Genomic DNA, 13,924 nt, shown 5'->3' with positions numbered 1-13,924 from the left:
GGGTAATTGGTGGCACTCCAGGTGTTGTGAAACTACAAGTCCCAGCATGCTTTACCAATATACAGCAGCTTATTGCTGGAAGGGTATGCTGGGACTTGTAGTTTCACAACACCTGGAGTGTCACAGGTTAGGGGAGAGAGAGGGGGAGAGAGAGGGGGAGAGAGAGGGGGAGAGAGAGGGGGAGAGAGAGGGGGAGAGAGAGGGGGAGAGAGAGGGGGAGAGAGAGGGGGAGAGAGAGGGGGAGAGAGAGAGGGAGAGAGAGGGAGAGAGAGGGGGAGAGAGGGGGAGAGAGGGGGAGAGAGGGGGAGAGAGAGGGAGAGAGAGGGAGAGGGAGTGTGTGTGTGTGTGTGTGTGTGTGTGTGTGTGTGTGTGTGTGTGTGTGTGTGTGTGTGTGTGTGTACACATTATACACACGTTTGTATCTTGAGTAATGTTAACATTATTCAAAATGACATTCAATGTAAAAAATATTTGTGGATGAATGATTTCAGGACTTGTAACAAATATGCGGTGCAGAGATTGGCCATGTTCAGTAACAGATCTGTGATCAGCAACTAATATATGTTTTTGATCAGCCAAGTGAAAGATGAAACGATAGTCACTCTGGGTGGCTGCTATGAGTTAAATAAAGCACCATGTTATCTACATACAAAAAAAAAAAAAAAAAAAAAAAAGAAGCCAACAATAATATTTTTAAATGTCTGTCATCATTCATAATGGATATAGTCCAAAAACCTTTTTTTTATGTACGTGTATAAAATTTGTATTTATAGGAATACCGGTGGTGTTAAAATTCTGCTCTGCACATTACAAAATATATCCCAGGAAATCATTTTTAGGAGTTAGATATCTGTAGAATGGAAAACAAAAAAAAATGTGCGGGTCTCTTTTCACTCCTAGTAACCATATACGGTAGGCATATATGGACGTGTACTTGTCACCCGCAGAAGAGGAAGCCTGATATCCCTTGGTCAATTTATAAGCTGTATGCACATTTATATGGGCTCCTCCCACAAAATGGCAGCCTCCACTGATTATAGAGGACAGGTACGTTAAAAATGTAAAAATAAAAACAGGACACGGGGGATAACTGCACTAATCCAGTGCACTTAGAACTCTTGCCGCTATCAGCCAACAAGCTAAAAAAAAAAAAAAAATCAAACCGGAAACATTTTCTAAATATAAAATTCTCTCAGGCTGCTAAGTGGAGACTTTACACTCTTAAGGGTATATTTACTAAACTGCGGGTTTGAAAAAGTGGAGATGTTGCCTATAGCAACCAATCAGATTCTAGCTGTCATTTTGTAGAATGTACAAAATACATGATAACTAGAATCTGATTGGTTGCTATAGGCAACATCTCCACCTTTTCAAACCCGCAGTTTAGTAAATAAACCCCCTAAATGTCTTGCAGATTATGCTGTAATTTGCAACGGGATCTGCAGGCATCACAGTAATCAAACTCCTCAAATTAAACAAATCATTTCTCATTGTTGCATGCAAAAAAAAAAGGAATTCCAAAATCATAACACAGGGGCTAAAAAGTGCAGATCCAAAAATTGTCCCATGATTCCTACAGAATATTTTACGAGGGCCCTTATAGGTGGACAACACGGTACCAACGTCTTGGCCAAATCTTCTCGCCATAAAAATAAAATAAAAGAATACTGTGCTCATAAAGAGAATCTTCTGCCTTTCATACACTATAAAATATGACCGTGCCACACGACACTGAAGAGAGGGTAAAAGACTTTCCAACTCTTTGGCTTTGCACTTATCCATGGTTTCGGACGTATTATCCAAAGCTAAATCGGCGGTTCCGTGTAGAGAGGTCATCGCCGCCACAATACAGTTTGTCCTGTTTTAATGACTGCTACACGTGCTCAATATTGAGCGAAGGTTTACACTGTGTCCTCTCATCGGCGCTCAGATCTCCGTCATGTATGATGACCGTGTCTTCGTCTCCGAGCCGCTGACTGGTGAAATTATTCATCTCCAGAAGGCCACTGGGTTCTACCACCACATTGGAGCTGGAGTGACAAGCGATGGGATACTGAGGGATGGTCTGAAAGATAGAAGGAAAAACAAAAAAAGACTAACCGTGGTGGCAGCACAAAGCTTTACATGATCACGCTACACATTTCTATGTCCCAACCTCTCTATCTTTCTTTAGCCAGAACCTGCTCACGGAAGCTTTGCTGGTAAGAATTAAACGGACACCAACGATGGATTGTTACCCAACGATAAACCCTTTTCTCTGACGCTAATGGGGGACACAGACTTACTGATGGAACTCCATCAGTGGTTGGACTGATTCTGACTCAGTTTTCCTATACCGTAACCCCTACTCGACAGGGGAGACACAGTTTCCGTATTACAATTTGAAATATAACAGAGATGAAAAACAAATGAAAGCAAAACACTGAAAGGTGGAACAGAAAGGGCCAACTTTTGGTGATTTCTAACCGGTCGATAGGACAACTGAAGACAAGCACAGAAACATCCCAGGGATGGGCAGGTCTACGTCTCTCCCCAACCACCAGAGAAAAGGATTTGTCAAGAAGTAAGACACTACTTCTTGTTTGGCCAACCTGAGGACATAGACTTACTGATGGGGACATCCCTAATCCAACTAGTTAGTATGGGAAAGGGATAAATCCAAAAAGACCCAATAACAAAGCAGAGCCTGGTTCTGAACCTCTGCACGTCAAGAGTCGGGGATCTCCTATCGAAGAGGAATTAAGTAGGAGAGAAATCCTGAAATTAAACTTGACTAAAGTGTCCTGCCCTCAAAGGTGGCATTTAACCTCATTATTAAGCCTCTGTTTCCCCCTTTGGCAAAATGAGAAATTAAGTTTGATCCAAACAGTAAGTGCATCTTGTAACATTCTCATCTAGTAAAAAGATCCTACATACTGCCCAAACTCATATTTTACATTCTGCATCGCTGTTACAAAGAGAAGAATCTCTCTAGATAGAATTCCGTGTCGGAGATAACCAGCAAATGACTAGATGTTCTACCCAGCACCAAAACATTCAACTCAACCAGAGCTGAGCGAAATGCTCAATAAGAAGCCAGGAAAACAACTCTTGTACAGCTGCTTTCAGTCACTCTAAAAATATCATGATATTTGCACTATGTGCTCAGGCGGGATTCATATTTGTTTGTGAACGGACAACGTGTCCAGCTATTTATTTACCATCTACAACAACTTAACGGAAAAGTTTTGATAAGATTGGGAATATCTCACATATTTGTGAATGTTTGAAGCACATCTACCAATAAAGGAAACATTATCGCTGTTTGAGATGGTCACAATGTAATCTACAAATATCCTTCCATAGCTATACTAAATATACTTTTTAAATCCCTGCAAGAGACTGAAATGAACAGGACAGTATTTCAGGGACTCAAACAAAACTGTCCAGTTAAATAAAGTTATTCTTACAGCAATTTATCGTTTTTTTTCTCTCTCTAAATCTTCTCAACCAATGAAATTCCTTAAAACTATTGAAACTTTAAATCTCTGCATATTAAAGTCCTGTTTCCTCTGGTAGTAGGTGGGGAGTGGATTGCAGAGAGGAACAGTAACAATATTAGAGAGACAGGGGTGGCTAGGGTTACTGCCTGGACTATTGGTTTTAGACGCAGGAACTGAAAATTTAAATTTCCAACTGATATATTATACATTTATATTAATTCTGACCTCGGATTACGTGAACCTTTCAAACCAAACGTCAGCCCTTGATCAGACGCGGTATGTTCGCCGTATGTGACGGAGTCAGTAGCCTTACCTGGATGATAATTTCGGAAGGCATCTCTTCGGCCCTTTTGTGTGGCATAGTCTGGATCTGTATGATCTGACTGGCAGCCGGGACATCGACTTTCCTGGTTAAGGGGGGCGGTGGGGGCAGGGGCACAGGAAGTGCCGTGGAAGTGGTCGCTGTAATGATGGGGGCTGGGAAACATTTGGGAGGGGGCGGTACTGTAGCAGTCACTGTACTTGGGGCAGATAACCTTTGCACCTGGGGGAGTATAGCTGCCTCGGTTAACACTGGCATAGGTTTAATGATGGGGGTAACTTTACACGGAGGGTCCACCAGCATGGGTTCCACGTCAGGCTCTATATCCGCCTGCATCATGGACATCTTCAGTATGTCCGCTACGGAGGCCTTCTCCACCAACGAGACCGTGGGCAGGATGCTGGACACAGCCGGGGTGAGCTTCGGTAGGCACTCGCTAATAGTTGCCTTAGAAACAGTGGGGGGCTGGTGTCCTTCAAAAGTGATCTTCGTAACGGCAGAACCCTGCGATACGATTGGCTGCGTCACCTGGTCGAGCAGCAGGAAAAAAGAAAATAGAATGAAAAATAAGTAGTGTTTAACAATATCTAAGGAATTAAGACACTAAATCAACCTATCTGTTCAGTGTGCAGCAGGAGATGAAGCCTAAAGCAGACGAATTTCATGGGTTTTAATTATCTAAAGTCCTTTTCCTGTTGGGAGGGGCTTCCAGGGTGGCCATTTTCTTGAAGTCCTATAGTAGTGAACAACTGTAGCTGCATGAGGGACGATTATGCTGGCTGCCTATTGCAACTATACAACTACATTCATACTTCATCTTCCTTACTTTTGACACGCAGCAGACACAACATACTAATTAAAACTTACAAGTCCCTGGTATTTCATTATTCAGCTCTTATAAAATGCTAGAGCACTAATAGGAAGCCAATAAAAAATTAGGCAAGTGTCCTTCCTGATGACTTTCTAGAGTTCTATTGTTTTGAAAAAGGAAATTTAAACTGAAAACAAATAAAGAGGGCGACAACTATACCCCAAAAAAGCAAATAAAATGCAGCCTAGGGGACCAACCCAAAAATAATCACATAGAATCAAGGTTTTGTTTTTTGTTGTTTTACTTTTTAGTATAATAAAGTTGTTTTTGCATCACTATACTAGTCCTGGCTCTGGGAAAGACCGGATATTCCAAGTACGAAGTCACCAAAATACTTAAAGGAGTATTTTAAGAACTGGTGGTTTGGGATCTACACCGTGTTTGGCTGTTGTTAAAATTTCCGGCACGCTTACCTGACCGACGCTCTGCTTGTCGGACGAGACCTGCAGCTGCATCGGGGTCTGGGAGAGCTGGGACTGCATGTAGATCTTCTGCTGCCCGGGGACCTGCTGCAGTTTGGGTAGCTGCTGGGTGGTTTTCACGGCCAGAACCTGCACTACAGTCTGCTGCGGCTGAGACACCAACGAAGGGATGTGCCTCTCTTTGACCAGCATGTGGCGCTGTGTGTGCTGGTGGATGTGCTCCTGCTGCAGCGGCGTGATCTTCTGCTGCCTGATGGACAGTTGGGCCGTTTGCTGGATCTTGTGCTGAAGCTGCTCCGGCTGAAGCTGGATGATCTGCTTCTGCTTGGTCTGGAGGGACTGCACCGTCTTCACTTGGAGGTGTGTCCCCTCCTGGTGCAGGTGGATTTGTTTCTGCTGCTTGTGAGCCAGAGCAGATCTGTAGAAGAGCCCGGTCTGAGGGTCCAACGTGTCCATCTCCTCCACTTCCCCCTCCTCGGTCACCGTCTCCTCTGTTCTCTTGAAGGCAGCGTGGCTGCTTAGCGCCTGAGAGGACAATATTAACAAAATAAAAAGATCTTAATGATTGACGAAGGATCATAGAGACAGCAAAAGCTGTATAAGAAAAAGAAATGGTGAAAACTGACAAAACAAACAGCGCCACCTACAGTTTGACCAGATTTTCCCGACAGAAAAACACCACCATTGATCTACAAATGCAGAGAAGCAGCAGATAAGTGTCTGGCAATGGAGAATTAAAGTCAAATATTCTGTGCGTAATTATAATTATTATGTTATCTCCCCAGGTAAGCTATGAACAAGTTATGACGAAGAGCAGACAAAGAAGCGTCAGACACCCTTTAGAACCTTTCCTCGACGACCCCAACGATATTACACATATCCCATGTCACTAGTGTTCAGTATGTTATTCTATTCTACCCTTTTACAAAATATATCTTCTTGTTTCATTCTAAGTATTTATGGTCTACGCCAAGCACCAATATATCCATTTAAACCCACAAATTAGAAAGTGCGGTGTAGGGTAGAATGAGCACTTACTAATTTGGAACACATTCATGTTATATTATAGTATCACAGCTCCGCCCACCGCGCCCATATACTAATAGAACGCTCATACATCCGCGGTACGTACCTGTTGCATAATATGGGTGAAGGCCCCGCTAGAGGAAGTGGGGATGGACTTCACCACCACCGACGTCTGTGCCGCGCTCTGAGACTGCGTGACGTGCTGGAGGAGAGTGCGCTGGGACTGCGAAGTCTGCAGCTGGTGGTGCTGCGACGGGTGACTGACATGGAGGAGAGACGTGAGGGGAACGTCCCCGGAACTCACGGTGGTGGTGGAAGCCACCGGCCTGGTTTTACCTACAGGCGAGAGAGAGAGAACAAAACAGAGGGGAAGGGTCACTTTGACGTACTGCCACACCTACTGGACACAATAGCGCATGATTGGTGGGAAATAAAAGCAACAAACGTCACATGATCTGTATCTGAGGTCTAGCAGCCATTTTGTGGGAAAAACCAATATTGTTCCAGACTATAAAATGGCTGCCTCAACTATGTTTAAGTCTGATACAGTTAAATATCTAAATAGACATGCTGGTAAACGCTCTCTTAATGGTTAATACATAATGCATTTGCTAAAAGGATAACATTTGGGAAAAATTTACAACCCACAATATTTCCATAGACGATGACTGTTGCCGTTTAATGGATGTAAACAGAGTATAATTTATTTACCGGTAACTCATTGACTTAAACTTATTCATCTGGTCAGAATTGTATTAACTGCCAGCGAATAGGAGCCATAACCTCGTTACATCCCCACAGTTACCTCAGGGAGAGGTGACCACAGGCATGAGATGGGTCAGAGGTCAGTCTCAGTCACACAAGTTACTGGAACTGGGAAGGTCATGTGGGTTCAGAACGTCTGAACTATTACACGTATAATGTTCTTACACAGGGGGATTACACGGGATTCTCATTATGCAGATATATCTTCCATGGAGCACTGGAAAGAAAATGACTACGCCAAAGGTTTGACCAAGTCGTGGTATTTCCAGCCACGCAGGGGCACGTGTACGCTTCTGCATGTTGGAAGTAGAACTTTGACCCTCTTTATAGGTTGATTTAACCCATAACTCCCTGCTAATACTGCTAGTGACGGGAATAGAGTCCTATTGGGAGATGTGTTTTTTGTTTTTTTACACACAATGAACGAGTCTATTGTAAAACACAGCAGAGTCCGTATTTGTATGCTGAACCAAAATTCATAAAACTGCAGCCTATCGATATTCTAGAAACAAGTGACATCACCGAGGAATGAGGTGTCTGTCATATACAGCAGACACCTCGTTTTACTCAGAAATACTAGAGGCTTGAGGTAGAAGAAACATAAAGGGGCATTTTGTATTTATGTAACATGATTTGGGTACGGTTAGCAAATAACCAACAAAAGGACAGAAAAAGACCCAGGACAAGTCTGTGGCCATAACCAATAGCACTGAACAAATCAGAGATCCTTAGCTGGTGGAACGGGTTATGTAAGGGGTAGGAGGGGCTTTTTCGTCATGTCCCGCCTCCTGGGGGTGGAGCTTAACCCACAAGGAGTCTGCCCCCCCCCCCCTTGTCAAAGGACTAATAAGAGTTCACTAAAAAATAATGGCTGGAATTCCATGTGACATATGACAGGGGAGAGCCCCCTCTAACAGTGCCAGTAAAATCGCTGAAGCAATGTATGATGGGAAACACAGAGCATGAATAAAGTCTAGGTTAACATGAATACTTGGAGGAATTATGGTAGAAGCACACTAGCAAATGGCCCCTCACATAAGGAAGGTATAGAAATGGCAACGTAGAGATTATATCACAGCAGATATTGCCCCTTAACACATACTCAACAATCTTGCCCTAAACAAATTTTCGGACAATGTTCCCTGACTGCAATATTGAATAAATACATCCGACAGTTACTCTTGTTCTGTATGCAATACTCAGAATCCGGTCCCAATCTTTCGACACACCTACACAGTCTAACTTCTCTTGTTCTGTCTGTTGGATGTAATGCTCAGTGCACATTCTTATTCTGTACGTAGACAACTGCATAGTACCACTTCTCCTGCTCTGTAAGCAATTCTCAGCCCTTGTTAGTGTTCTGTTATGTACTAAGTCTCTGCAGTAACACTTTGCTTGTTCTGTACCCTGGATATAATTTATAGTACCCGTTACTCGGTATACAGAAATAACGCACACCGTGAAACAATAAAAGTGCATTTATGAAGTGTAATTCTCAGTATATAACACTATTCTCTATACAGATAATGCAAAATGCCATTTATCCTGCTTTCTATACCCGGCTTGAACACTTATTATCCACAATGTTGTCTGTATGCTATGCAAGATTTACTGAATGTGAGCGATTTCTGCCACCGCGATGGCGTCACGTTTGAGGGCGCAGTGACTGAAGTCCATCTAGAGCGCAGCCAACGTGAAGCCAGTGTCCGCACTAACATACAAATCAGTGCTGCTATTAACTTGCGCTCTGCAGAGTAAATTTATCCGAACTCCGTTATTGTACAGTTAAACCAGGGAGATACAGGCCAGGCAAAATCCAATACGTAGTAGTGGACACATTGTATGAAGCCGAGTGTCATTGGGGCCTGTTAGTGTGATCGGAACTAGCGATTATCTTTGGACACATTAACAACCATATCCGATAACGGTCCTAATGATTTCAATCCTTTTCTGGACATTTAACCCGTCCGAGAGATGCAGTCATACTATACGCTCCTCAGTCTGCAGTGCTTGATCTATCTCTTAAGCTCAATCAGCAGTTGCACATGAGCAATGAATCATAAACACTAACTAAACAGAGTAGACAAACCTTGTACTTTGTCTGCGCTATAACAGAGCGCTAGACGCACATTCATTAATGTGTCAAAGCTTCTCTGCAGCATAGTACTCAATGTACGTGGAGCAGAGGTCTGCGAGTCCTGTGTGTACGAGGTCCTAGGTAGAGGTTATGCCACAGTACGTTATCCTGATCATAGTCACATGACATTAGCGGTCACCCTAATATAATCTCTCTCCTTCCAGTACTCAACCTTAGAAATGACTGACTTATAGTGCGCCCCCTACCTGTAGACATGTATTCTGCAACCAATTCTGACTCCACCACAGCAATTTCAGCCTGCCGTTTATTTGGGGCCATCTGGATAGGAACAGCCATCTGACTGAGGTCAATGGTCGGCCCGCGGGGCTTATAGTCCGCTCTGTCTTTCACTGAAGAACAAAAGGGCAATTGTAAAAGTAATCCACCGACTGACCACGGGCTAGCACCTGAACGGCGATCTATCATTACCCTGAATGCAGAGAACGTCACAGCTCCGGAGCCTTATCCTCAATAACTAGAACACTATACAGGAGAGCTGGAAAATACACTAATAATGGTCTGTATTTGGGGTCCGAAGATGAAGATCATCCATGACCACAGACATCTCCTTACACTGTCTCAGGACTAATCTAGGTTCTTCAATGAAACACTCTCCCTCGCTCCATTACACTGCCCCCTAGTGGCCCAACCTTTAAGTGCGGAAAACTGAGCTTTTCAGATAAGTTTTATCTTCTTAGAGCAGTGATGGGCAGCAACCCGATGCACTTCAGGGGCCACATGGGCACCCGCTAAACTTCAAAGGGGCCACACATCACCCTTAATCTCAGCAATAAATTAAAACATTTAATCAAAGAAAGAGACACCTATCTGTAATAACAGATCAGGAGATATTTTATACATGGGTCACAAGCTGTAACAAACATCTGACAATGAAGCAGGAAGGAGCGGGGGCCACAGGTGAATTATCAGAGGGCCACACGTAGACTTAAGCTACTGTCTTAGACCCCCCTCCTCCTTTTACTACAGTGTCAGCCAACTAGCCCCCAGACCTTGTGTCTCTCACTTTTATCTTTAAGACTGTAATTTATATGTAGAAGAGTCCACTTCCCATTTTTGTATCAGTCTTAGTCGGTACGTTCTGTGTACCTCAGACACTACAGGGCACTATGTAATTCATTATAACATTATAAACACTCAACATTAATAACAAACCACTAAAAATGGAGCGCCCACTAGTCCGTTTATTTTATTCGTCGAAGATGCAACAGATAATTCATTGTAAACATTTCCTTTATTCCATGGATATTATTTAGTTATATAATACACACAGTTTTAAATATTAAAACCTTATAGTATATTGAATCTTAATAAATTGACCATCTCAAAATATAAAAAATCAACAATTAAAAACCTCAGCAACGCGGCAAAGGCTGTGATTCCGGTGCACTGGAGATCACAGAATATTCCTACCATCAAAGAATGGTTTGCCCGTCTAGAATCCTACAGAATAATGGATGACATACTCTATTCATCAAGAGACAAATATAGGGAGTATTACTATATATGGTTTAAATGGCTTGAATTTAAGGATTCACCACTATATTCTCAGTGGAATAGGTGAACCCCCCCCCCCCCCCTTTTTTCCCCTCTCTCTCATCTCTGATCTATCCCTCCTTCCCTGTCTGCATTCCTCTTGACCTTTCCCCCGTCCTTACATGATGTATTATAGTATACTAAATGGTACTTTGTTTTTTATATACTGGTGCAAAGACACACCTCATTCGTGTAACTGTATCTTTATATGCAATGTTTATCAATGACTTTAATGCATCGTTCAATTCAAAACAGATATATTTGTAAAAGCTGTTTAATTTTCTTTCCAATAAAAAAAGAATTTAAAAAAAAAAAAAAAAAAAAAAAAAAAAACCTTATAGTAAAGAGAACTCCTTATTTTCGCTGCAAGCTGCCGTGTGACCTAAACGAACACTTAAATGTCATAGTAAACTAGTGTTCCTATAAAAATACATTTCCACAGATGTCGGGCTCTCCTCGCTCCGGCCACTGTTCAGACACAATGCGCCGCCAGCCAGAAGCAACAAAATGGCGCAGATCACGTCAGGGGAACCAGACTAACCTTAGGAACGCCGGACCTGGGCTATGTAAACTTTTGATATTCCACCCTCAACTAAAAACGTAGTTCCCCCTTGTCAAGCTAATCCACAGACCTAGACATTCTGGTAAACATTTGAAATAAATTCATATAGTTGTCATTAAATAAACCTTTCTATAGGACTAAACGGTATCGGATATAAAATGGTCACCCCTGTATTACACTCTGTTGCAGCTATAAACTTCAACATAGAGCACCCAAAGTTCTAATTGCTGTTACTAAAGGTGGACAAATAAAAACAGATCCGGCCGATAAGTCTCTCGGATCAAGTGGCCGGATCACTTCCAGATGGTTAACGTGGTTGGAACTTGACCTCACCCCACGGACTATAGGCCGCATCTTTCACTGTGCTTGATAATGCTCCTATGCATTTTGATAGGGTCATTATCTGGAATTAAGGCTGTTTTGGGGAAAAAGTCTCTGCAATATCGTACGGACTGCTACAAATTACTTTAATTTACATTCTCGCACTAGAAAAAAAAAAAATATATTACCAAAGGGTTAAACCCTTCATATCATCTGTAATAAACTACTGCTGGTGGTATCAGCAGGGAGGGGAGAGTGGGATCTGTGCAGCTGGTAGATAGTTTTCCCCGTAATGAAGGTGTGTAGTGTGCTCTCACTGGTGCATTGGTGTAGCGTGCTCACTGGTGCATTGGTGTAGCGTGCTCACTGGTGCATTGGTGTAGCGTGCTCACTGGTGCATTGGTGTAGCGTGCTCACTGGTGCATTGGTGTAGCGTGCTCACTGGTGCATTGGTGTAGCGTGCTCACTGGTGCATTGGTGTAGCGTGCTCACTGGTGCATTGGTGTAGCGTGCTCACTGGTGCATTGGTGTAGCGTGCTCACTGGTGCATTGGTGTAGCGTGCTCACTGGTGCATTGGTGTAGCGTGCTCACTGGTGCATTGGTGTAGCGTGCTCACTGGTGCATTGGTGTAGCGTGCTCACTGGTGCATTGGTGTAGCGTACTCACTGGTGCATTGGTGTAGCGTACTCACTGGTGCATTGGTGTAGCGTACTCACTGGTGCATTGGTGTAGCGTTGAGTTTATACACACACGCCTTGCCCCAAATGAGTGAATAGCTATGGTGGGCTCGCCCTCTGTGCCCTCTCCTTGTCCGGTGGTCTGTAAGGCTACATGCAGGGAATCCAAGCGGAAAGACCTACATGATATATATCTAGTGGTAGCTGTACAAAGGGGACTTCTACACAAGAGGTTTCACTGTGAGCGGGTTCAGAATGGAATGACTGAACCCTATGAAGTGCGAGCAGTGTGTACAGTCAGACGTGGATATTCATCTAGCCTTCTATGTGGACACTTGTGTGTACTGACCCCACATTCTTCAAAAGGGTTTAATCATCCCTACTTGTAGTTCCAGTTGAGCTGTATTTACAAGAGGAACGGGCCCATGTGTACAAACCATAAAGTATTCCACAAGTCTATCACAGACAACCCAGGGTAATTCATTTTCTTTTTCATTATATATATTTTTTCAGACATGGTTTTATGGGTTTCCGAGGTGTTGCAGGACTGTAAAGCGCCACCCACTGGTCAGCTGTGAGAATGTGCGGCGTATGAAGGAGGCGACATGCAGCCCTATAGATGGTGGTTCTATCACTTATAGAGAAGAAGTCAAAGGAGAAGGAAGGTTTCAATATTTTGTACAGGTTACCCAAGATGTGATTTATATCATACACCTAATATTGTACATTGATTGGCTGTGCCTCCTATCTGTACGTACCGCACGTCTGCTGGAGCTCCATAAGAGCCTTGATGGTGGACGTGGCAGACTGCGACTCTCCCGCTATGTCTTGGTAGATGATTGTTGGCGTGGTGTCCATGGCTATTTCATGTTCCGACCAGTCTTGACCCCGAGACGCGATGACGTGAACTACAGGCTGGGAATCTGAGATGGAAAATTGAGAAATATAATGGATCCACCATCAACGAACGTTGACACAAGACAATAAAGAATGGCGGACGCATCAATGTAATGATAAAACAACAACAACAACAACAACAACTGAACATTTCCCAAAACTGGGGTTTCATGTGTGATTTGTATATAAAAAACCTGAGCATAACTTGACATGTAGACTGTGGCACCTTGGGAGCTTTGCGAGGATTCGGTAGAAGACGAACTGCTCTCGGTGTCTTCTTTTACTTCCTGGATGGTGGCGCTGGTGGTCTCCACCACCCGCGAGGCCTGCTGCAGAGTTTCGGTGACCAGCTGCCTGGTTTGCTCGCTCATGACGGTGGCCTGGAATGTGACTGGCTTTGGTTTTATGAGGACCTAAGACAAGAGAGCACATGGTCATTGTCATTCACGGTCTCCCTTTCTTGCCGACGAGTTTTCAGTTTTGATTGGGGGATGTTTTTTCTAGATTTATGTTGGCAACCAAAACCAAGTGGCAGGACCACTGATTTTCAAGAGGAGTCGTCTATATTAAAACGAAATAGGAAGATTATTGCCCATGTGATATAGCAGAAAGAGTTGGTAACAGAAACTCTAAGCATGACAGAACATAAGTTCCAAAAGGGACCTTCCCAGGTGGGTACGTCCGTGTCCCTCTATAGCCTTCGGAGAAAAGAATTAAAAGGACATTAATACATTCCCTCTCTCCTATAAGGGGTACACAAACATTACTTTGGGGTTGCACCAGACTTCAAGTATGGAGGGAAGGAAGACCGCTACATGAAGTACCTTCTTCCTAGAAATTGCTTCTACTGAACTACAATTTCACCCAGGAACCTTCAGATGAACCCT

At 43.4% G+C, this 13,924-nt stretch overlaps 1 protein-coding gene across 8 annotated transcripts in view; it reads right to left on the bottom strand.

Moving 5' to 3' along the window:
- Positions 1 to 341: 341 nt before the first annotated feature.
- EMSY (EMSY transcriptional repressor, BRCA2 interacting) overlaps positions 342 to 13,924 on the bottom strand; it is a 33,253-nt gene continuing 19,670 nt past the window's right edge. The window contains exons 13-20 of one of the 8 annotated variants that reach the window (XM_075198568.1): positions 13,264 to 13,450; positions 12,899 to 13,063; positions 9,232 to 9,375; positions 6,230 to 6,459; positions 5,745 to 5,786; positions 5,089 to 5,622; positions 3,796 to 4,332; positions 342 to 2,065 (exon numbers count right to left, since the gene is read on the bottom strand). In XM_075198568.1, the coding sequence (XP_075054669.1) occupies positions 1,874 to 2,065; positions 3,796 to 4,332; positions 5,089 to 5,622; positions 5,745 to 5,786; positions 6,230 to 6,459; positions 9,232 to 9,375; positions 12,899 to 13,063; positions 13,264 to 13,450 (2,031 nt within the window). In that variant the 3' untranslated portion in view covers positions 342 to 1,873. Of the gene's footprint in view, positions 2,066 to 3,795; positions 4,333 to 5,088; positions 5,623 to 5,744; positions 5,787 to 6,229; positions 6,460 to 9,231; positions 9,376 to 12,898; positions 13,064 to 13,242; positions 13,451 to 13,924 lie in introns of all 8 variants that reach the window. The other 7 variants (XM_075198567.1, XM_075198564.1, XM_075198565.1 and 4 more) reach the window with 7 other exon arrangements.

This window comes from Mixophyes fleayi, chromosome 2, assembly GCF_038048845.1.
Source record: "Mixophyes fleayi isolate aMixFle1 chromosome 2, aMixFle1.hap1, whole genome shotgun sequence".
NCBI lineage: Eukaryota > Metazoa > Chordata > Amphibia > Anura > Limnodynastidae > Mixophyes > Mixophyes fleayi.
The sequence above is the reverse complement of the archived record's forward strand: the minus strand, read 5'-3'. Positions and strand labels throughout refer to the sequence as shown.